This window comes from Lolium rigidum, chromosome 2 (assembly GCF_022539505.1).
Source record: "Lolium rigidum isolate FL_2022 chromosome 2, APGP_CSIRO_Lrig_0.1, whole genome shotgun sequence".
NCBI lineage: Eukaryota > Viridiplantae > Streptophyta > Magnoliopsida > Poales > Poaceae > Lolium > Lolium rigidum.
In genome coordinates this window covers 236,762,382-236,787,896 of record NC_061509.1, presented here as the reverse complement: position 1 = coordinate 236,787,896, position 25,515 = coordinate 236,762,382, and the positions used below count along the sequence as shown (strand labels likewise).

The window sequence follows — 25,515 nt, the reverse complement described above, 5'->3', positions numbered from 1 at the left end:
AATTCCATCTGACCCCGGATGTTATTTTCATACGGCCCCTCGCCAGGAGATGTGACACACTCACATAAAGGGAGGAGGGAATCTTTATCCGACCCTCGGAAGAAGAAAATCTCCGGGTTAGCCGGATCATCCGCCCCAATGCATACATGACTAAAGCCGGACCATCCGGGGTGGCCGGATCATTCGGGGTAATTTAACCCGGATCATCCGCCCCCCGGGGGATGCAACGGCTCCAAGGGCACGTACGAGCTATAAAAGGAGGAGCACAAAGAACATGAAGATATGTCGAAGAAGAAGAGCTCTCATGATGGTTTATGGGGGTGCAATCCGCAAGACCTTCATCAAGCAAGCACAATCAAGAAAGGCATTCCATCTTGAAGCGGTCAAGATCGTCATCATCAAGCTCGAGTGGAATCCGCAAGGTCAAGGTTTTTTCTTGATAGGTTTTCTACTGCTATGTTGTTGTTGGGAAACCAGGCATGCACGATAGTTGGCCGTACTATCAAGAGGGCTCTCGAATGAGTTACTTGGTCGTATCGCTCGGAGAGAGCTCAAACCCTTGCATGCTTAGCATCATGTTTCTTCATTGTTTTTGGTTCTTATTCATGTGATGTTTTAGAGCGTGTGTTCATTCTCATGACAAGCTCTAGCTCATCGAAAACGAATTCCGCGTATATCATTTGTTGTGTTTTCGAGTTTGAAGGTTTTAACGGTTTGTGTCTTCTAATCATATTAAATCTCTCTTCATTTTTTTCTTCATTTGTTGGACTATGATGGTTCCCTGCATGATCTTATAGAGCTTGTTCCTAGCTTCAAAACGAGCCAAAGATTATCAAAAACGAAGTCCATATGCTCAAGTTATGGTCGTTTCAGTTTCAGTCGTGGGGGGGGGGGGGGCATGGTTTTTTCATCCGTCCCAAACTTGATTTTAAGGGGAGGGGTGTACCATACGCCCCCAGGCCCCCCCCCCCCCCCGGGACCATCCGATCCCCCGCGTTGCACATAACGGTTGGATTTCGGGGGTCCTATTTAAGGGGTCCTTCTTCCCCAATGGTTCCCTACCCTTTTCACAAGTTCTTGAGCACATTTTTCACCTCCATTCTTGACCCTCTTGAGCTTCCAATCTCCTCAACCCCTCCATGATTCTTGCATTTTTTTAGGGAAAAAAAAGAGAAGATCTCGATCTACAATCCTACGAATCAAAATCCCCTTCTAGTGAGGGAATCTTTCTAGATCTAGATCTTGGAGTCCTTTGTGGATCTCCTCCCTTGCTATCTTCCATTGTTGTTCATCTTGAGAGTTTGAAACATTTTCTTACCCCTTCAATACGTGTTGCATCTTCTCGGGAAAAGAAAGAGGGGAGCTAGATCTACTACTCTACCAATCAAATTCCATTCTTTGTGAGGGAATCCCTAGATCTAGTTCTTGGCGAGTTTTTTTGGTGTTCATACATCTTCTTGTTCTTCCTTCCTTATTTCCCCAATAGTTTTTGTAGCTTTGTTGGAATTTGGGAGTGAGGTAGTTGGGCATCTTAGTGGTCTTCTTGCCATTGCATTAGGTGCATCGGTTTGAGTTCTATACGGAGATTCGTTCTCATGAATGTTCATGGGTACTACCTCTTGGGTTCTTAGAACCCTAGACGGCTTGTAGGACTTTGTGGAGTTGTTGCCTTTGTGGCATATGGTAGACTTTGTGGCGGGGTACTACCTCTATCATGCCTTTGTGTCATGGGTACTACCTCTATCATGCCTTTGTGGAGTTGCTGCCTTTGTAGCCTTGTTGCCTTTGTGGTGTTGTAGCCTTTGTGGCCTTGTAGCCGTTTGTGACGTTGTAGCCTTTGTGGTCGTGTAGCCATTTGTGGCGTTGCAGCCTTTGTGGCCTTGTAGCCATTTGTGACGGTGTACTTGGGAGCCTCCAATTGTTGTGGAGTTTGCCTCAAGCTTGTTACTTGGGAGATTTCCCCAAGCTTGTACGGGTACGATGACCACCCTCAAGGGTCTCTTACTGGATCGAGGTTTTCCCTTTTGGTGGGAAGGCTCGAGGAGAATATGGTGGCCTTTGTGGCATTTCGAGTGCCTTGTGCCTCTACACCGCTCCAACGCAGAGTAGCATCCAGTTATTGTAAAGCATTGTGAGCTGGGATCAAAGTACTCTAAACATAGGCATGATAGATATAATTCTAACAATAGAACTTAGCAATTATGTTACAACATGAAAAATAACTCAAATAAAGGATCATGAATAATTATGCATTGAAAGCAACTGTTTGCTTATGAGTATAGAGAAAGCATACTCCCTCCGGTCCAGAAAAACTATCGGACGAATAGTACTAGTTACATTTTATAATTAAGCCCTCCCGAATTCACAAAAATAAGGACAACGTGGCGGTGGCCTAGAACACCCTCCCAATCTAAATTCCAGTTTCTAACAGAACTCGTCCAACTCGCTCGCAATCTGATCACTTGCCCAACTCGGGGATCACTCGCCCAGCTCGGGTCGCCTACACTGAGCTTCGTGGACTTGATGTGCTCGCCCTTGAGGTTTGCGGCCACGATCTCGCGAGGCAGCAGCACGTCTTCCGGGATCTTCGTACGGGTACGCACCTCGTCAAAGAAGCCGACGAATTGCGACTTGCCATGTTTCTGGAACGCATCCACCGGATCTGCACCTCGTTGAAGAAGCCTCGCGACCACCGGATCTGGCGCGTCCGGCCTCGCAGCCAACGGACCAGGCCTCCCCGACGCCGGATTCGGGGATTCGTCGCTGGCTTGGACCAAACGGACAAGCTTTTTGGTGAAGCTGGCTCGCGGCGAGCCGATGGAAGGTGGAGGGGAGCGCGGCGAGGCAAGAGAAGATGGTGCAGCGAGGCGAGGGAGCGCGGCGGCGAAGAGACGCGAGCTAGACGGCGACAGAAGCTAGATGGAGACTCGAGACGAGGGGAGAATGGATCAGAGAGGGTGAGGATGCGGTGGGGTCGTGCGTGGTGCGGGTCGTGCGGGTGCGGCTAGCACACGAGAGGGAGTGCGGGTTGACAAACAAAAGAGTTTGAGAGTTTTCTCGCAAAATTACCACTCCGGTATTTTTTCCGGATCGGAGGGAGTAGTAAAGTGGTACTCAACATGTCTTTTATAAAGTAGCAAGACATAAATGCTAGGATACCTTTAAAATTCATAGGGTGACTAAATACAAGTAATTTAATTCATAGTCATAATCATGAATCAATCAATAATAATTTTGGGACTATGCACATTGCACTAAGAATGACAACTATGCTCTCTTAATTGATGCATAAAGTAGAAGATGAAGACTCAACATAAAAGTAAAAGAGAGACTCTTTGCAGAGTAAGCAAGATTGACAAGTTTTATAAACCTTCCAAAAAGTATGGTACACATTAGGTTTGAGCTCTCATTGCCCCTATCATAAGTATCGTGAATGGTTAAAGTTAATGTGATGGCAAATATGAGCTATATGCTTGACAAATCATAAGTTGAAAATCTCGTGCCCCTTGAATACGAGTACCTAAACCTCATGCTACTCAACTTAGGTCCGAAATAAGTTCTTGTCATTGTAAGTATACATGTATCATCGAGAACGCCAACGGGGTACCTCTTGCCCCATGATATGGAAGTACTCCTGCATAGGAGCAATCCTATCCCAAAATGACAAGACAAGCAGACAATGAGCATCTCAGCAATCTTTTTATTTACTATGGGTATAGCTTTTTATTGAAGATGCTTCATAGAATGCCCACTATGGTTTGCTGTAAATTTCAACCATGAATGATGCATGGCTTAAATGGGCGGCCCAGAAGTTTCTCTAACTTATATACAAACTCAATGGACTTACTAGTTTTCATTTATTTCGCACCGCTAGGCATCCATAAACAAAAGAACATGACATCAACTAAATATGAATAAGTGCAATGTTGAAAGCGTTTCCCATGAAAGCATGGTTGTGCTAACGCCCATCTAGCAATTTGAAAACATATAAACTTCATGAGATAGGCACAATGATCAAGTTTATTAAGTGAAATAAAGTAAATGTGCCATCAAGTTCGTGAGAGCTTTACTGACTAATTTTCTCATGCCAAAATTTTAATTTCGAAGATAGATAAAAACATGATGAATATACTTGCAGTAGCAATAATGCTAGTATGTAGATATGGTGGACACAATTGGCAAACTTTGTTTATTGGTGGTTGGATACACGAGTAGAGCTCATACTCAGTACAGGCGAAGGCTTAGCAAAAGCCTGGGAGCGACCAACTAAGAGAGCATTAATGGCCATAATCATGCATAACGATAAAATATTATCAATCAAAGCATAAAGTGATATTACAAGTCATAAACTAAATGATCATAGAGCCTTTAGTTGACTGGTTATAGTCATAACATGGTATAAGCACGTGCCAAGTCAACCCAATAACGTATCAAAGGAGAATAGCACAATATTATGCTTTGTATGATGGAAACAACACATGATTCTTTCATTGGCGCATTAAGCACTCTCAGATATTTGAGACAAGTCATGCTACAACAATAGCCACTAAGCATATAATAAGAATAACATTCAACATGACATGCCACAGTCTAGACAAGCTTCCTTTTGCATCACTATAGACGTGAAACATTTTACTCGTCTCCAACACCAATCAACTTATTTGAAATAGCTCTCAGAGATGAAAAACAATATGGACTAGATAGCTAATCATACATAAATAAAGAATACTAACGAGCTCTGAATAAAATAAAAACCGAAAACCAAAAGCTAAACGCAGTACCAGAAAACTAGAACACTCGCAGAACAATAAGAACGAAAACTAGAGCGTTCTGTGCAATTAAAACAGAACATGTCTCTCTCCAAAACAAATATGCCAGGATCCAACCATATGCTACATCAAACAAAACTAAACTAAACTAAAAACAAAAATAAAGACGCTTCAAGAACAACACATAGCGTATGAAACAATAAAAATAGAGCGCATAGAGAGATGACATGTTGCTTTGTTGATGAAGAGGTGATGCCATGGGCATCCACAAGCTTTGACGCTTGTACCTCTTGAATATTTCTTGGGTTGCAGGAGAATTCCCAAGCTTGAGCTTTTATCCATACTTCATCTCATCACATCATTCTTCTCTCCCTACACTTGAAAACTTTTTTCATATAATACTTCACATAATTCTTTATTAGCAGCATTAGTTCAATCAAAATAAACAAATATACTTGGGTTCAGTTCTAACATATATCAAGCATCTATTAAAAGATTATCTACTGTAGCAACTCTTCAAAAAGCTCTTTGATCAAAAGAACTCAAAAAGAAAGAGATTAAGAGGCAAATACAAATAGTGGCAGAAATCAGTCAAAACAGAACAGCAGGTAAAGATCGAGTTTTTCGAAAATCTTCTGTTGCTCATCTCGAAAAGTGGTTAACTAACGAAAGTTAGATAATAACCTGGGGCATATGCAAAAAATTGCAACTCAAAATTACGCTCTGGCTATTTATACGAATTTTTATGGTGACAACACATAATCTATTTTCAGGACAGCAACTTCCCCAAATCTTACTTTCTCCCTATTAGAGGCTATTGTTTGCACAAAAAAGAAATAAAAATGATAAGAAGAGGTTATTACAGAGGTAATAACTTCCGAGACTCAACAAAAAAAATTACAGAAATTAAATATGGGTTATCTTCCAAGAGTGCTTTTCTTTAATGCCTTTCAGCTAGGCGCAGTAGTTTGAGTAGATTGTAATAACTTCAAAGACTCAATAAAAAGAAAAATTACTATAAATAAAACATGAGTTGTCTCCCATAAGCGTTTTTCTTTAACGCCTTTCAGCTAGGCGCAGTAATTTGAGAAGATGCTCACATAACATATATGAATTGAAGTAAAAGAGAGCACCAAGAAGCAAATATGAAACACATTTAAGTCTAACCCACTTCCTATGCATAGGAATCTTATACACAAATAAATCCACAAAGAACAAAGTGACAAACATAGGAAGATAAAACAAGAGCAACTTCAAAACTTTCAGCATATAGAGAGGTGTTTTAGTACCATCAAAACTTCTACAACCATATTTTCCTCTCTCATCATAACTTTCAGTACCATCATGAATAAACTCAACAATATAACTATCACAGAAAACATTCTTATCATGAGCCACATGCATAAAATAATTATTACTCCCCACATAAGCATAGTCATTCTTATTAATTGTTGTGGGAGCAAATTCAACAAAATAACTATCATTATTATTCTCATCACCATAATCATCAAATATAGGAGGCATATTGTAATCATAATTAATTTCTCCTCAATAGTAGGTGTACCGAATATAACATAATAATCATTGTAATCATCATATATTGGAGGCATAGTATCATCATAGCAAATTTCCTCATCAGAAATTGGGGAACTAAAAAGATCATTTTCATGAAAACTAGCTTCCCTAAGCTTAGACTTTTTCATAGCATTACAAATAATGTTGTTCAAAGAATTCATACTAAAAACATTGCTACTAGCATGGCAGTAAAGTTCCATTGGTTTTTTTAATTTTCTCTTCAAACACCTCATGTCCTAAATCAAGATAAATACTATAAAGCTCTCTAATTTTGTTGTTGTTTTCCATTAAGCCTAGCTAGTGAAAATAAAAATAAGAAACAAAAATATGTAATTGCAGAAACTAAAGGAAATAACTTCGAGCACTCACCAGCAACTAGAAAACTTAGTAGCCAGAGGATGTGAATACCTTCTACCTTACCTCCCCGGCAACGGCGCCAGAAAAGAGCTTGATGTCTACGCACGCTTCTATTCTTGTAGACAGTGTTGGGTCTCCAAGTGCAGAGGTTTGTAGAACAACATAAAGTTTCCCTTAAGTGGATCACCCAAGGTTTATCGAACTCAGGGAGGTAGAGGTCAAAGATATCCCTCTCAAGCAACTCTGCAATTACGATACAAGAAGTCCTTGTGTCCCCAACACACCCAATACACTTGTCAGGAGTATATGTGCACTAGTTCGATGAAGAGATAGTGAAATACAAGTAATATGGATGATTGATGGCGTGTATTTCACACGTTCGTTGGGCAACCCCAAGAGGAAGGTATGATGCGCACAGCAGCAAGTTTTCCCTCAGAAAGAAACCAATGTTTATCGAACCAGGAGGAGCCAAGAAGCACGTTGAAGGTTGATGGCGGCGGGATGTAGTGCGGCGCAACACCGGAGATTCGGCGCCAACGTGGAACCTGCACAACACAACCAAAGTACTTTGCCCCAACGAAACAGCGAGGTTGTCAATCTCACCGAGCTTGCTGTAACAAAGGATTAACCGTATTGTGTGGAAGATGATTGTTTGCAGAGAAAACGAGTAAAAACAAGTATTGCGACAGATTTGTATTTCGGTATTAAAGAATGGACCGGGGTCCACAGTTCACTAGAGGTGTCTCTCCCATAAGATAAAAGCATGTTGGGTGAACAAATTACGGTCGGGCAATTGACAAATAGAGAGGGCATAACAATGCACATACATGTCATGATAAGTATAGTGAGATTTAATTGGGCATTACGACAAAGTACATAGACCGCCATCCAACCGCATCTATGCCTAAAAAGTCCACCTTCGGGTTATCGTCCGAACCCCTTCCAGTATTAAGTTGCAAAGCAACGGACAATTGCATTAAGTATGGTGCGTAATGTAATCAACAACCGCATCCTCGGACATAGCGCCAATGTTTTATCCCTAGTGGCAACAACACAACACAACCTTAGAACTTTCCATCATCGTCCCAGTGTCAATGCGGGCATGAACCCACTATCGAGCATAAATACTCCCTCTTGGAGTTAAGAGCAAAAACTTGGCCGAGCCTCTACTAATAACGGAGAGCATGCAAGATCATAAACAACACATATGTAATAACTTGATAATTAACATAACATGGTATTCTCTATCCATCGGATCCCGACAAACACAACATAGAGTATTACGGATAGATGATCTTGATCATGTTAGGCAGCTCACAAGATCCAACAATGAAGCACAATGAGGAGAAGACAACCATCTAGCTACTGCTATGGACCCATAGTCCAGGGGTGAACTACTCACTCATCACTCCGGAGGTGACCATGGCGGTGTAGAGTCCTCCGGAGATGAATCCCCTCTCCGGCAGGGTGCCGGAGGAGATCTCCGGAATCCCCGAGATGGGATCGGCGGCGGCGGCGTCTCGGTAGGTTTTCCGTATCGTGGTTTTTTTCGCCTCGGGGGTTTCGCGACGGAGGCTTTAAGTAGGCGGAAGGGCGAGTCGGGGGCTAACGAGGGGCCCACACCACGGGCGGCGCGGGCCCCCTTGGCCGCGCCGCCTTGTGGTTTGGCCACCTCGTGGCCCCACTTCGTATGCTCTTCGGTCTTCTGGAAGGTTCGTGGCAAAATAGGCCCCTGGGTCTTCGTTTCGTCCAATTCGAGAATATTTCGTTACTAGGACTTCGAAACCAAAAACAGCAGAAAACAGAAGCGGCACTTCGGCATCTTGTTAATAGGTTAGTTCCGGAAAATGCACGAATATGACATAAAGTGTGCATAAAACATGTAGGTATCATCAATAATATGGCATAGAACATAAGAAATTATCGATACGTCGGAGACGTATCAAGCATCCCCAAGCTTAGTTCTGCTCGTCCCGAGCAGGTAAAACGATAACAAAGATAATTTCTGAAGTGACATGCCATCATAACCTTGATCATACTATTTGTAAACATATGTAGTGGATGCAGCGATCAAAACAATGGTAATGACATGAGTAAACAAGTGAATCATAAAGCAAAGACTTTTCATGAATAGTACTTTAAGACAAGTATCAATAAGTCTTGCATAAGAGTTAACTCATAAAGCAATAAATCAAAGTAAAGGTATTGAAGCAACACAAAGGAAGATTAAGTTTCAGCAGTTGCTTTCAACTTGTAACATGTATATCTCATGGATAATTGTCAACATGGAGTAATATAACAAGTACAATATGCAAGTATGTAGGAATCAATGCACAGTTCACACAAGTGTTTGCTTCTTGAGGTGGAGAGAGATAGGTGAACTGACTCAACATAAAAGTAAAAGAATGGTCCTTCAAAGAGGAAAGCATCGATTGCTATATTTGTGCTAGAGCTTTTATTTTGAAAACATGAAACAATTTTGTCAACGGTAGTAATAAAGCATATGAGTTATGAAAGTTATATCTTACAAGTTGCAAGCCTCATGCATAGTATACTAATAGTGCCCGCACCTTGTCCTAATTAGCTTGGACTACCGGATCTTTGCAATGCACATGTTTTAACCAAGTGTCGGAATGGGGTACCTCCATGCCGCTCTGTACAAAGGTCTAAGGAGAAAGCTCGCATTTTGGATTTCTCGCTTTTGATTATTCTCAACTTAGACATCCATACCGGGACAACATGGACAACAGATAATGGACTCCTCTTTAATGCATAAGCATGTGGCAACAATTATTATTCTCATATGAGATTGAGGATATATGTCCAAAACTGAAACTTCCACCATGAATCATGGCTTTAGTTAGCGGCCCAATGCTCTTCTCTAACAATATGCATGCTCCAACCATAAAGGTGGTAGATCTCTCTTACTTCAGACAAGACGGACATGCATAGCAACTCACATGATATTCAACAAAGAATAGTTGATGGCGTCCCCAGAAGCATGGTTATCGCACAACAAGCAACTTAATAAGAGATAAAGTGCATAAGCACATATTCAATACCACAATAGTTTTTAAAGCTATTTGTCCCATGAGCTATATATTGTAAAGGTGAATGATGGAATTTTTAAAGGTAGCACTCAAGCAATTTACTTTGGAATGGCGGAGAAATACCATGTAGTAGGTAGGTATGGTGGACACAAATGGCATAGTGGTTGGCTCAAGGATTTTGGATGCATGAGAAGTATTCCCTCTCGATACAAGGTTTAGGCTAGCAAGGTTATTTGAAACAAGCACAAGGATGAACGGTGCAGCAAAACTCACATAAAAGACATATTGTAAACATTATAAGACTCTACACCGTCTTCCTTGTTGTTCAAAACTCAATACTAGATGTTATCTCGACTCTAGAGAAACCAAATATGCAAACCAAATTAGCAAGCTCTAAGTATTTCTTCATTAATGGGTGCAAAGTATATGATGCAAGAGCTTAAACATGAGCACAAAAATTGCCAAGTATCAAATTATCCAAGACATTTTAGAGTTACTACATGTAGCATTTTCCAATTCCAACCATATAACAATTTAACGAAGAAGAAACTTCGCCATGAATACTATGAGTAGAGCCTAAGGACATACTTGTCCATATGCTACAGCGGAGCGTGTCTCTCTCCCATAAAGTGAATGCTAGGATCCATTTTATTCAAACAAAACAAAAAACAAAAACAAACCGACGCTCCAAGCAAAGTGCATAAGATGTGACGGAATAAAAATATAGTTTCGGGGGAGGAACCTCGATAATGTTGTCGATGAAGAAGGGGATGCCTTGGGCATCCCCAAGCTTAGACGCTTGAGTCTTCTTAGAATATGCAGGGGTGAACCACCGGGGCATCCCCAAGCTTAGAGCTTTCACTCTCCTTGATCATATTGCATCATACTCCTCTCTTGATCCTTGAAAACTTCCTCCACACCAAACTCGAAACAACTCATTAGAGGGTTAGTGCATAATAAAAATTCACATGTTCAGAGGTGACACAATCATTTTTAACACTTCTGGACATTGCATAAAGCTACTGGACATTAATGGATCGAAGAAATTCATCCAACATAGCAAAAGAGGCAATGCAAAATAAAAGGCAGAATCTGTCAAAACAGAACAGTCCGTAAAGATGGATTTTATTAGGCCACCAGACTTGCTCAAATGAAAATGCTCAAATTGAATGAAAGTTGCTTACATATCTGAGGATCATGCACGTAAATTGGCTTAATTTTCTGAGCTACCTACAGGGAGGTAGACCCAGATTCGTGACAGCAAAGAAATCTGTAACTGCGCAGTAATCCAAATCTAGTACTTACTTTACTATCAAAGACTTTACTTGGCACAACAAAACATAAAACTAAGATAAGGATAGGTTGCTACAGTAGTAAACAACCTCCAAGACTCAAATATAAAACAAAAATACTGTAGTAAAAACATGGGTTGTCTCCCATAAGCGCTTTTCTTTAACGCCTTTCAGCTAGGCGCAGAAAGTGTATATCAAGTATTATCGCGAGATGGAGCATTGATATCATAAGCTCCCCCATTTGCAGTGGTACTAGGGGCTTTGTCAATTTTAGGCCTATAATAATATTTCTTTGGTTTAGGCACTTTAGAGGCATACATAAACTTTTGCTCCTTTCCCACATAAGCTTTCTCTCTAAACTGTAAAGATGAAAAGGTTGAACCCAAAGTTCCCATAGCTTTTTCAAGTTCGCCAATCCTATTAATTTGATTATCATGGTCAACACAAGTTCCTAGGACACTAATTCTTTCATCAATTCCTCCTAAGGATTTATCAAGTTTATCAGTTTTAACAAGTAACATCTCCAACTTAGTTTCAACACTAAAAATTTTCTCTATGGTTTCCAATTTTTTCATAACATCCTCAAGGGAGGTTTCAATTTTAATTTCATTAACAGGTGGTGTTCCAAATAAAATCTCAATAATGCAACTAGCCTCTAAAGCGGGAGCACCTAGGAAGTTACCCCCCGCGAGACAATCAAGAACATATATATTCCAGCTAGAGATACCAACATAAAAATTCCTGAGTAGGATAGTGGTGGAGTGTTTCTTAGTGCACCTATTACGGGCATCACTAATTCTATACCAAGCATCTTTTAAACATTCTCCTCCTTGTTGCTTAAATGAACGAACTTCAACTTCAGGATTACTCATTTTAGTAGTAGTAAATAAAGCAAACTGGATAAAGTAAATGCGAGTAAACTAATTTTTTTGTGTTTTTGATATAGCAAACAGGACAGTAAATAAAGTAAAGCTAGCAACTAATTTTTTTGTGTTTTGATATAAGTGCAGCAAACAAAGTAGTAAATAAAATAAAGCAAGATAAAAACAAAGTAAAGAGATTGAGAAGTGGAGACTCCCCTTGCGGCGTGTCTTGATCTCCCGGCAACGGCGCCGGAAAAGAGCTTGATGGCGTGTATTTCACACGTTCGTTGGGCAACCCCAAGAGGAAGGTATGATGCGCACAGCAGCAAGTTTTCCCTCGGAAAGAAACCAAGGTTTATCGAACCGGGAGGAGCCAAGAAGCACGTTGAATGTTGATGGCGGCGGGATGTAGTGCGGCGCAACACCGGAGATTCCGGCGCCAACGTGGAACCTGCACAACACAACCAAAGTACTTTGCCCCAACGAAACAGCGAGGTTGTCAATCTCACCGGCTTGCTCGTAACAAAGGATTAACCGTATTGTGTGGAAGATGATTGTTTGCAGAGAAAACAGTAAAAACAAGTATTGCGACAGATTTGTATTTCGGTATTAAAGAATGGACCGGGGTCCACAGTTCACTAGAGGTGTCTCTCCCATAAGATAAAAGCATGTTGGGTGAACAAATTACGGTCGGGCAATTGACAAATAGAGAGGGCATAACAATGCACATACATGTCATGATAAGTATAGTGAGATTTAATTGGGCATTACGACAAAGTACATAGACCGCCATCCAACCGCATCTATGCCTAAAAAGTCCACCTTCAGGTTATCGTCCGAACCCCTTCCAGTATTAAGTTGCAAAGCAACATACAATTGCATTAAGTATGGTGCGTAATGTAATCAAAAACTACATCCTCGGACATAGCGCCAATGTTTTATCCCTAGTGGAAACAGCACAACACAACCTTAGAACTTTACGTCACATCGTCCCAGGTGTCAATGCAGGCATGAACCCACTATCGAGCATAAATACTCCCTCTTGGAGTTAAGAGCAAAAACTTGGCCAGAGCCTCTACTAATAACGGAGAGCATGCAAGATCATAAACAACACATATGTAATAACTTGATAATTAACACAACATGGGATTCTCTATCCATCGGATCCCGACAAACACAACATAGAGTATTACAGATAGATGATCTTGATCATGTTAGGCAGCTCACAAGATCCAACAATGAAGCACAATGAGGAGAAGACAACCATCTAGCTACTGCTATGGACCCATAGTCCAGGGGTGAACTACTCACTCATCACTCCGGAGGCGACCATGGCGGTGTAGAGTCCTCCGGGAGATGAATCCCCTCTCCGGCAGGGTGCCGGAGGAGATCTCCGGAATCCCCCGAGATGGGATCGGCGGCGGCGCGTCTCGCAAGGTTTTTCGTATCGTGGTTTTTTCGCCTCGGGGATTTCGCGACGGAGGCTTTAAGTAGGCGGAAGGGCGGAGTCGGGGGGCCGACGAGGGGCCCACACCACAGGGCGGCGCGGGCCCCCTTGGCCGCGCCGCCTTGTGGTTTGGCCACCTCGTGGCCCCACTTCGTATGCTCTTCGGTCTTCCGGAAGGTTCGTGGCAAAATAGGGCCCCGGGTCTTCGTTTCGTCCAATTCGAGAATATTTCGTTACTAGGATTTCGAAACCAAAAACAGCAGAAAACAGAATCGACACTTCGGCATCTTGTTAATAGGTTAGTTCCAGAAAATGCACGAATATGACATAAAGTGTGCATAAAACATGTAGGTATCATCAATAATATGGCATAGAACATAAGAAATTATCGATACGTCGAGACGTATCAATGATTATGAGTGGTAATTGCAATCTGAAATAAAAATGGCAGCAAGCAAACATGTAGCAGAACTGGTTGTAAACGGTGTTTCAATGCTTGGAAACAAGGCCTATGGATCATACTTTCACTAGTGGACACTCTCAATAATGATACCATAATTGAATATATTGATATTATCACTTCACTATGCTACTCTGAACCACTCTCCGATTTGATAACAAACACAGATTCACTGCGTAGGGCTGCATAAGCATTCCTTAAAGTTCGCATTCCCAATCCATGGACGCCCCATGCTGTCACTTTGAACATACAAAGATGATATTAACTAGACACCACAATTTATAAGTATTTTTGTAAATTAAACATAAGAAACAAACACGGTGTGCACACTGTCACCTTCACACCGTTGGACAAGGTGTCCCCGAACATCACATAATAAAACCACTTGAGTAGCACAATAGTTGAAGAATAATATCTACTTATTCAACTAAATTACAAAGCTCATGATCACATAAATATCATATATGGAGAGATAGATAGACCACATAGCTACTGGTAAAGCCCTCAGTCTCGGGGGAGAACTACTCACTCCTCATCATGGGAGTCAACAACGGCAATGGAGATGGCGATGGAGTCGATGGAGACGGCTCCGGGGGCAATTCCCTATCCCGACAGGGTGCCAGAACAGAGACTTCTGTCCCTCGAATCTTGTCTGCGATGGTGGCGGAGCTACGGGACTTTTCGTGGACGAAGGCTGATTGATTTAGGGTTCACACGCCGGGAAGCTTCTTATAGGCGGAAGGGCGAGGTCGGTGGAGGCCAGGTGGCCCACACCACCCCTAGGCTCGGGCCAGGGTTAGGCCGCGCCTAGGCATGGTCTGATCACCCTGTGGCCCCCCTTCGTCTCTCCTCCGGACTTCGTTGTCGTTACTGAAAAATAAGATCTTCGGCTTTTTTTTCATCCAATTCCGAGAATATTTCCTGTACAACTTTTCTGAAATACAAAACAGCAGAAAACTGGCACTGTGGCATCTTGGCAATAGGTTAGTGCCGGAAAATGTATAAAAGTGCAACGAAGTGTGAGCAAAAGATATATAAATTGGTGTAAAACAAGCATGGAGCATCAAAAATTATAGATACGTTTGCAACATATCAGGCATCAGTGAAGTATCCTAAAATACTCCACATCGCTTGGATATCTCCATGAAGTGAAGTATCTCTGTGGATATCTCCGTGGAGTGATTTTTGGGCTAGAAGGGTGATACCTTCGATTCGGATTATGGATTGTTGTATTGTAAGCTTTTTTCCTAGAAGTTCTAGGTTTAATCGAACCTTGGAAAACACTGCTAAAATGGTGTAAAGGAAATATCTACAAGATGTGCTAGTTGATTTTATCTTACGTTTACCTGACCTTTTCAGTTTACTTTTTCTGGTGTTGTGTTCAATGGATGAAAATAGGCCAGGGTCAAAGATTCTCCTATAGCTATGCATACATATAGAAATGAAGTAAAATATTGTGTAGTACATAAAATAGTGAAAAGAGATTTGTGAGCAGCACATCCATAAATACCATTGTCCCTAAAACCAGAGGTGACAATAGTCTCTTAATCCAACCATCATTCTCACAGCTGCGAGTAATAGCAGTTATTAAGTAAAACATACCAAAGCATTAAAATAAATGATTGTGCCATTGATCCCAAGCGAATCACTAAACATGTACCGTTACTTCCCCCTTTTTGTCATCGAGGTTTCGAGATAGCACGATGTTCTTCACTCATCCCACATCTTCCCTTGATCGATCCAAGATACATGGGTAATTGCTGGTCCTCGAATCGAGGCAAAGAGACAAGAATACAAGATTGCAAAGCTATCTCCTATTCAATTTCTACACAAACTCATAAGATTAGATGCTTATAAACGCTGCTAGGATTCACGCCAACCCGCAACCTGTGAGGACTACACACGCATGATAACAAGACCAAAGATACAAAACATTGTTCCAAATATTTGGATTGAAATCACAATATTCTTATAATGGTCGCCAATTCTCAAGGAGGTATCTATTACAAGGTGATGGCTATGCCTATGGAGGAGATTGGAGAGGAAACATATGAACAATGGTGGTGGGTCTCCTTCGGTGTGTTGCAGATGGATCTGGTGGATGGCAGCTCTGTTTGACGATGAACTGCTCTCTTTCTGGACTAGCTCCCTTCATGAAACTCATAGGGTTTGACCTCGGGAATGTTCCTGCGCCCAGTACGGGTGGACAGTACAGGCAGAGCATGTCTGTACCGGTGTCCGCTATTCACTCTAGAACCGACTTTGACTCTCTGGTTAACTTTGTTGCGCTTGTGACGATATTTTCCTAATTGCAGGTCCATTTGCCATTAAGACTTGATTGCCTGCACACCATACAAAGAGAGAAAGGATTGCACATCTTTGCAATAATTAATCATTAGTGGCACATTTGGAGAGATGTTTAGTCAATTTCTTGAATTAGCAAAGGGCTTAAACGTGAGGAAAAATGGTGTATTTCACACCCATCAATAGACACCCTTGTATATCTCTATCGAGTGAAATATCTGCAATGCACAACCTTTGAGTTGGCGGGTATCCACCCCATGAAATCCATCTTGTCCAACAAACCAGGTGCCTAGATTTGTGGATAAAATTACCATACTCAATGCAATATCATCAAAATAAGGTGCTAAAAATATGGCCGACTCTAGGCATTAGCCATCTGATACGGGGGAGCATCGATCGTCCAAGGAACCATCCAATATGTTTTACACGAGGATATGATGCGTCCAATCAATGTAACATTCTTCGTGAATTTGTAGAACTTGTGACAAATTATTTGAAATAGTTTGAACATGTCCTTGTAGAAAAAACAAGCAATGTTTGCAAAAACTATCTTCATTTGTTTATAGCAAAACGAAAAAGTGCATCATTGTTTGCAACAAAAAAAGACAAGTCATGCAACATGTGCTGAACATATCCAACATTATAAAAACACGTTTGCAACATGAAAGAAATCCCTTTGTAGCATGTATCCAAAATCATTGCAACATTTTACTCGTAGGTAAACCACAAAATGATAGTCGATTCTAGCATTCTAAACACCTTTATAAACATTAGAAATTCCAAAAAAATAGACATCCGCCATCGATCACGGAGGCTCCACCGTGGAAGATTAAAGCTCAAGTCACGCGCGAGGTTAGTCGAAGCCAAATCGAGTGAAAGTCCACCAATATGCTCGCGATCGTCGTCTTCTCCTAGTACGGCGGCGTGTGCGGAACTCCCGGGCAATGGCGAGCTCGCCAGGCTTTACCGGTTGTGGCGCAGAAGGTGGCGGCCAGTATGTCTAGGATTCTAGAGCTACAATGCCACACCATGGGAGGAGTAGAGGCCGCGGCCGGCGCTCAAAATAGTAGTGTGTGATGCCCGACGCACGAGGAAGCAACATAGGCGGCAAACGCGCCCGAAGGAGCTACAACTGAACCGTAGAGGATTTGCATCTGCGGCCAACAAAGGGCAACGTCCACTGGAGGCGCACACAAAGAAGGATGCACCATCATGTCATTTACTAGAGCCATAATAATTGTGAAGATGAAGTTTTTTTTCAAAAATAAGTTGGTAAAAAAATACTACTCCATTTGATTCATATTACTTGTTACTAGTATGGATGTACCTATAACTAAATATGTCTAAATACATATATATTAGAGACAATTAATATGGACCGGATGCAGTATTGTATTTTGTAAAAAAAAACAATAGAAACCTTGTAAATACTATAAAGTCCAAATGGAGCCTTTATTCTGAAACAAATCAATAGTCATATTTAAAAGTTTCACAAAATCCTAAAGAAAGTACCTATGCAGTGAAGGATGTATAGTGCAAAGTGTAAAATCTCGATGTGAAATGGTTTGTATTCTCACAAGAAAATTATAAATGTGTTGATCACTGTATAGTGAACATACGCTTTCAAAATTCCAAAGTTTGCCAGATTTTTTTATTGTTTGTGTAGCCTAGAATATAAAGAATTTCAAAGATTTTGCATGCCTTGTAGGATACACCATTGGCTACATAAAAAAAAATCTAAACTTGTTGAAATTTGTGAATATAATTTTGAAATCTTCGAGGTAAAGAGCTCCCTGGAGCTTGGCCTCTATATGCTCGGTTTCGGAAAAAAATGCTATAATAAGTATAAAAGGTGGTTTCATTTTGCAATACGTCCTTAATCGTTACTCTTGAACTTTGAGTTGACACAACTCAATTTCTTGGGAGTGAAATGGTGAACTATTACAAATATATATGCACTAAATCAACGACAGCTAATATAGAACAAGTGCGTACTATATATAACACGGAGGGAGTTTCTATAGTTGGATATTTTTAAAGTGTTCTATGAATTTTTGGTAGTATATGCAAGAGAGAGAAGTAAATATGGCCAATCTTACCCTTGTCAATCTATTGCCAGAATACATCTCATAAATTGGAACATCTTTCTCAAAATAGTTCCAAACGTATAGATGTGCGGATAGGATCGAGCAAGACAATTGGATGGGCCCATACTCCCATGTGTCGCGCGGGCGCTTATATACACACCTCTCGCGGTAGCCAAGCCAGCCAGCCCGCCCTCACCCGCGCTGCTACAGTGTGACTCGCATAGGCAGCCATGGGACGCCGTACGCACGTCGTCCAAGCTGCCCCAGCGGCAGCGTTTCTGCTCGTCTTCGTCCAGCTTCTCGCGTCGTGGTCATCCTTCGCCGTTGCCACCGACCCGCCCTTCTCCTGCGGCGGGCCGTCCACCGCGCCGTTCTGCGACCGGAAGCTGCCGATTGATCAGCGCGCCGGGGACCTAGTGTCGAAGCTGACGCTGGAGGAGAAGATCTCGCAGCTCGGCGACGAGTCACCGGCCGTGTCCCGGCTGGGCGTGCCGGCGTACAAGTGGTGGTCGGAGGCGCTGCACGGCGTTGCCAACGCCGGGCGCGGCATCCACCTCGACGGCCCGCTCCGCGCTGCCACCAGCTTCCCGCAGGTCATCCTCACCGCTGCGTCCTTCAACCCGCATCTCTGGTACCGCATCGGCCAGGTACGTACACGAACGCAGTACTCTTCCTAGCTTGAGACCGTTTCATGCCCACTCTGCCATTGAGATGTGTTAGAGTGTCTTGAGTTTTTCATTCGAGGGGTCATTATTTCGTTATTGCTACTACCTCAGTTCACTAATATGCCAAAACGTTTTACATTGGTGAGCAAAGGTTGTATATTTGAGAACGATATGATGATAATGATGACGATGATGATCAGAGACCAAGAAGCTGGGTTTCTGAAAGTTGATGTGAAAAAAGTGGCCTAATTTCAGTTCAGGAGACAGGGGAATTAAGTATCGAGTCCGTTAGTGTAATGGGGCACTCGGTAGCCCGAAAGCTGGTAAACCGTCACCAACCGGGTATACCACTTTCGATTTTAGAACACCTAACTACCGGTACGAACGCGGTAGGTGCATGCAGCTTTTGAATTTGTCAAAACTCGAAAGCGTGCGTTCTGTAATTCTATAGTGGTATCCTTCTAGAACGAGATATACCATACATCACAGAAACGGGAAAAGTGTGTGTGCGAAATCGTAAGAAAACAGAGCAACAGCATAATCAACCAGAGGAGCACGTAAAAAAAAAATCAACCAGAGGAGTATCTTCTGAACTGCATGATCTTCCCTGACCTCTGAACCTGAACGGATAGGTGATCGGGACGGAGGCGCGGGGCGTCTACAACAACGGGCAGGCGGAGGGGCTCACCTTCTGGGCTCCCAACATCAACGTGTTCCGTGACCCGAGATGGGGCAGGGGCCAGGAGACCCCCGGCGAGGATCCCACGATGACCGGCAAGTACGCCGCCGTGTTCGTCCGCGGCGTGCAGGGCTACGGCATCTCCGGCGCCATCAACTCCTCCGACCTCGAGGCCTCAGCCTGCTGCAAGCACTTCACCGCCTACGACCTCGAGAACTGGAAGGGCGTCACACGCTTCGCTTTCGACGCCAAGGTACTACAACCGCTGTCCCGACGCCATTGATGGCAGCCAGCTTCCTACGTTGTACTCTCGTCCGTCGTCAGCTTCTTTCTTGGACGTCTAAACTTATGCGAAAATTTGTTCAGGTGACAGCGCAGGATCTGGCCGATACCTACAATCCACCCTTCAAGAGCTGCGTCGAGGACGGCGGCGCCAGCGGCATCATGTGCTCCTACAACCGCGTCAACGGCGTTCCCACCTGCGCCGATCAGAACCTACTGACCAAAACCGCGAGAGGGGACTGGGGGTTTAACGGGTAAGAAGGTTCAGTAAACAAGTGCATGTACTAGCACCTGCTGCTTCAGAAAAGACTTGGCCTAATTATTCAGATAAGACAGTATCCTTGAATTATTCAGAAAGGACTGTATCCTTGAATTATTCAGAAAAGACTAGCCTAATTATTCAGAAAAGAAAGAGTAGCTTGCATAGTGAGCAGTTACTGACGCTTGCAAGTTTCATCTGTTGACCAGATACATCACTTCGGACTGTGACGCCGTGGCCATCATCCATGACGTCCAAGGATATGCCAAAGAGCCGGAGGATGCAGTTGCGGATGTCCTCAAGGCTGGTATGAACTTTTTCATGACTCTAGCTAGTTGTCAACGATACATGTCACATGACCTAATACAGTTTCTGAAACATGAGCTATTCCACTGCATAGCGCATATCATGCCCATTACTGTGACGCATGAAGATTGGAACCCACTGGGCAGTTAGGACATCATAATAACTGAGAACTAAAAGCATGATTCTTGGACAAGATAATATGGCAAATGTATGGATGCTAGGTTAGGTCACTTCGCTGCAACCAAAAGTTGATTTAGTGGGTTTTAAAAGAATTCTGTTATTCAGTGCACTGCTCCAGCTCTCTGTTTTTGCTGATTTGGGCAGTTGAATCCAATAGAAATAATGCATGGCATGCCACTGAACACCATGATATCATCCAACTGCGAGCTGTCCCTTACAAAGATAAGACCACCTTGGCATGCGGGACATACGGAAAGACCATAGCCATGGAAGCTTGCAAATATCTTAGACGTGGGAAATGCCGCAACTATTTTAGATTAATGCCACGTCTTGAACTAGATACCACACGACTCTCATATCATATTGAATTGATGAGCCATCAGTTCATCCAAAAGTTTGAACTGTTGGAAAAGGGGTGATAATATATATTTCAACATATTATACCACCGCTTTTCATCGGATTGGTCTTTTGTGATAGTTGGTTCATAAAAGTATCTAACATGATATCAAAGCCTGAGGTCTTGTGTTTAGGGTCTCAGCCCCGAGTTTTCTCCTGGGCTAGTACAATGTGGATGAGTTATTCCACTGCATATAGGGATGAAAACGGAGCGGAGCGGATATGGATGAAACTGAGTGCTGCCACATTTGTTTTCATATTATTTCGCGGAAGCAGAAGCAAATACATAAATCCCATACATAAATACGGCACGAGAACGGAGCAGGAAGCGTACTTTGTCGGAACCAAGAAACCCCTTGGATCATGCACGAAAACTGAAACAAACCAACAAAATTGTCTTCATTCCTAATATGAAATCAAATATGATGATATAATAAGATTGTAAGTTATCACAAATTAAATGGGGAATATGGGCCGGATCGAACCGTCGAAGCCTCCTCGAACGCGGGAAGGAATTATGTGGCACCTGCAAGTGTTGGGATGGGCTAATATGCGCATTTTGATTAACAATCTAAAACAGAACTTCCATATTAGTTGCACAGAGGTTAGGTTAGGTCACTGAAACCGCAAGCAAAAGTTGATTTAGTGGGTTCTGAAAGAGTTTTGTTTTTCAGTGCACTGCTACAAATCTCTGATTTTGCTGATTTGAGCACTTGACCCATAAGAAATAATTCATGGCATGCCACTGAACATCATGATATCATACAGTTGTGAGCTGGTCCCTTATAAAAGGAAGACAACCTCAGCATGCAAATGTAGATGTGCTTAATACAATTGTGCTGGCGTTAGATGGCACAAGGGCACAAGTCAACAGTGACAGTCTAAATCGACCAAACCAATAATGCGACAACCCACACAGCTGCAGCAATACATAAGTAAATCAAGGACTTACTTAATTTACTAGTAAAACAGCATGAACCATGCTAAGAAACTTCAGTAAAGAAATTCTTACCATCTGTATTCTGTAACCTGAAACCCTTTCAGGAATGGACGTGAACTGCGGCGGCTACGTGCAGACGCACGGCCTCTCTGCGATCCAGCAAGGTAAGATCACAGAGAAGGACATCGACAGAGCCCTACACAACCTCTTCACCATCAGGATGAGGTTGGGCCTCTTCAACGGCGACCCCAAATACAACCGGTACGGCAACATCGGCGCCGACCAGGTGTGCAAGCAGGAGCACCAGAACCTCGCTCTTCAGGCCGCGCAAGACGGCATCGTCCTGCTCAAGAACGACGGCGGCGCCCTGCCCCTGTCCAAGACCAAGGTCTCGTCCATCGCCATCATCGGACACAACGGGAACAACGCGACGTTGCTGCTCGGAAACTACTTTGGCCCGCCGTGCATCTCCGTCACGCCGCTCCAGGCGATCCAGGGGTACGTCAAAGACGCCAGGTTCGTCGCCGGGTGCAACGCCGCCGTCTGCAACGTGTCCAACATCGGCGAGGCGGTGCATGTGGCGAGCTCGGCAGACTACGTGGTCTTGTTCATGGGGCTGGATCAGGATCAGGAGAGGGAGGAGGTCGATCGGCTCGAGCTGGGGCTCCCAGGGATGCAGGAGAAGCTCATCAACAGCGTCGCCGACGCCGCGAAGAAGCCGGTGATCTTGGTGCTGCTTTGCGGTGGCCCCGTGGATGTGACCTTCGCCAAGAACAATCCCAAGATTGGCGCCATCGTCTGGGCTGGGTACCCCGGCCAGGCTGGGGGCATCGCCATTGCCCAGGTCCTCTTCGGCGAGCACAACCCCGGTGAGATTTCATTCACGGTTGCACTTAATTACTCTGAAGCCTGAACCTCATCAGGTACAATTAAGTTGTACTAATTTGCTGGATCATCAGGTGGGAGGCTGCCGGTGACATGGTACCCGAAGGAGTTCACGGCGGTGCCGATGACGGACATGCGGATGCGCGCCGACCCGGCCACGGGGTACCCTGGGCGCACCTACAGGTTCTACAAAGGCAAGACCGTGTACAACTTCGGCTACGGTCTCAGCTACTCAAAGTACTCCCACAGCTTCGTGTCGAAGGGCACAAAACCACCATCTATGACCGGCATCGACGGCCTAAAGGCGATTGAGTCGGCGGCGGGCACCGTGAGCTACGACGTGGAGGAGATAGGCGCGGAGGCCTGTGACAAGCTCAAGTTCCCGGCGCTGGTGAGGGTACAGAACCAAGGGACCATGGACGGCAGGCACCCGGTGCTGCTCTTCCTGCGGTGGCCGAACGCGACGGACGGGCGGCCGGCGAGCCAGCTGATCGGGTTCCAGAGCGTGCACCTAAGGGCGACGCAGACAACGCACGTGGAGTTCGAGGTGAGCCCATGCAAGCACTTCAGCCGGGCGGCGGAAGACGGCAGGAAGGTGATCGACCAGGGATCGCACTTCGTCGGGGTCGGCGAGGACGAGTTCGAGATGAGCTTCATGGCTTGAGTTTATCTACATGCATGCTTGTGTGTTCACGCGATGAGGCTTTTAGTCGACCGAAGTTAAGTTATCTCACGGTTTTATGCTATAGTGTAACCCACTCGAAAATGAGAAAGATCTCACTTACAACCGACTCGCTTAACTGAACAAATGAAAAATCCTGCTACCTCCATCCCAGGTCTTAAGGCCTATATTTTTTTTTTAGAAAATCAAACGAAATAAAGTTTGACCAATTTTTTTAAAAAAAATTATAAATAAATATAATATTTTGTAGGTACCATATGAAAATATATTTCATTATCTATCTAATGATATTATTTTTATACTTTTCATGTTAATAATTTTTTTATAAAAACTTAGGCAAACTTAACATAGTTTAACTATCTGAAAAAAATATAGGTCTTAAGCCTTGGGATGAAGGTAGTACTAATGAACCACTATCTGGGAACCATATTTTCAGTTAAAACTCAATTACAACTACAAAAGTAAATCACATCGAGTAGAGGAAGTACGGACATATGTAACATCATCCCGAGAAACCGTTAGTTGCTGCTCCCGCGACCATGGCCACAACTGGGAAAGTCTCGCCGTTGCCGCCTTGATCTCCCACCTACGGCCAGCTCCACCTCCACCTCAACCAGATCCGGTATCGTCCTCTCAGCGTCCTCTGTCCGCCCGTCCCAAGATCAAGTGGTGCAGTTGCCGGAGTCAGAGTGGCCGCCCTGCTCCGTGTGGTGCTGCTGTCTACCCATCTCCTCGTGAGCCACGACCTCAGCCTTCTCTAGAAGCTCTCGCTTCCTCCAGCAGCGAAGTGGGAGTGGGGACAACGCAGGGGCTGCTGCAGTGTTGGTTAGCTTCGGCGCCGCCGTCAGGGCTGCCCCTGCCTTCATCGATGCAGTATGCGCGTCCGCCTCCATGGGTGGCCCTGGGTGAGCTCAAGGCGCCTTCGTCTTGCCGGCTGGCATACTGCCGCAGCTTCTGACTGTCTGACGGGCCAGCTCCGAAGCCTGTCGCCGTGCTTGCTGCAGCTGCCCTCGCTCGCCGTAGGTCTGACCCAGCCGTTTGTGATCTCGGAGGTGGCTTTCGCACCACCGCCAGTGGAGGCAAGCCTTTGTAGCGACAAGGTTATCGAGGCATATGCTTTGCCTCCTAATTCTGATGCCCTCTTTGCTAGTGAGCTTTACGACCTCCTCACCACAGGTTGGAAGTGGCTAGCCCTGGATCTAGCAAGGAGATTGCTCGCCTCCTAGAGGAGAAGTCTTTGAGGGGCAAAATCCGGAAGGTGAAAGACTACCTTAGGAGCATAAGCAAGTAATATGGCGTCACAAGAAAAGAGTCCGCGGTTGGTTGATGGATGATTCTCCTCTCTTGTCTAAAAGTTTGTGGTTGTAGGAGTTGTTTGCTTTGGGAGTGGTCCCATGTGTTGTAAACGTTGCTGGCATTTGTAGTTGGTGGTGTTGTTGTTACGATTTTTTCGCCCGGTTACCCGGTAATCAACTGGGCACTCCTCTCCTTAATTGTTAGATTGAGCCATTGAGGCACCCCCATTTAAAAAAAAAAACTACAAAAGTACAGTTATAATTCACTTGCAACTCACCAACAAACATGATGAAAATCCAACTTTTGTGGACGAACCAAGCTCTAACTCAATTCTTAATTCCCTGAAAAAAATCAATTCTTTGTCGGCTGAAAAAAAAACTCAATTCAACGATTGGTACCGTCTTGAAATTAAGGGATAAACTCTCTTCATCGATCTAATGTTACAGTACAATCTATACCTAATAATAAAGGAGCTAATATTTCCTTGGTTCGGTCCGTCCGATTTCTGCCAAAATTTTCGTCAACAATTTTTTTAAACCGATTTACCCTTCCACCAAAATACATATAACACACCTATGCCACCGTACCAGTTCGTTGGCTTCTTTTCTTCCTCACCGAGAGACCGAGCTGTGTTCTTTGACGGACAGAGATGCAACCCCAAATCCTCTCCTGCCCGACCCAAGCGCCGTCCGGGGCCACGGGACCACGCGCCACCTCGCGCCGGAGAGCGCCGCTGCTCT

General features: G+C 43.8%; 1 protein-coding gene across 1 annotated transcript; it reads left to right on the top strand.

Moving 5' to 3' along the window:
* Positions 1-18,409: 18,409 nt before the first annotated feature.
* Positions 18,410-23,538, top strand: LOC124688362 (probable beta-D-xylosidase 7). The gene is made up of 6 exons (XM_047222049.1): positions 18,410-18,851; positions 19,502-19,801; positions 19,915-20,084; positions 20,299-20,396; positions 22,017-22,781; positions 22,872-23,538. The coding sequence occupies exons 1-6, from the start codon at positions 18,435-18,437 to the stop codon at positions 23,459-23,461; spliced, it is 2,340 nt and encodes a 779-aa protein (XP_047078005.1). The 5' UTR covers positions 18,410-18,434; the 3' UTR covers positions 23,462-23,538.
* The last annotated feature ends 1,977 nt before the right edge of the window (positions 23,539-25,515 follow it).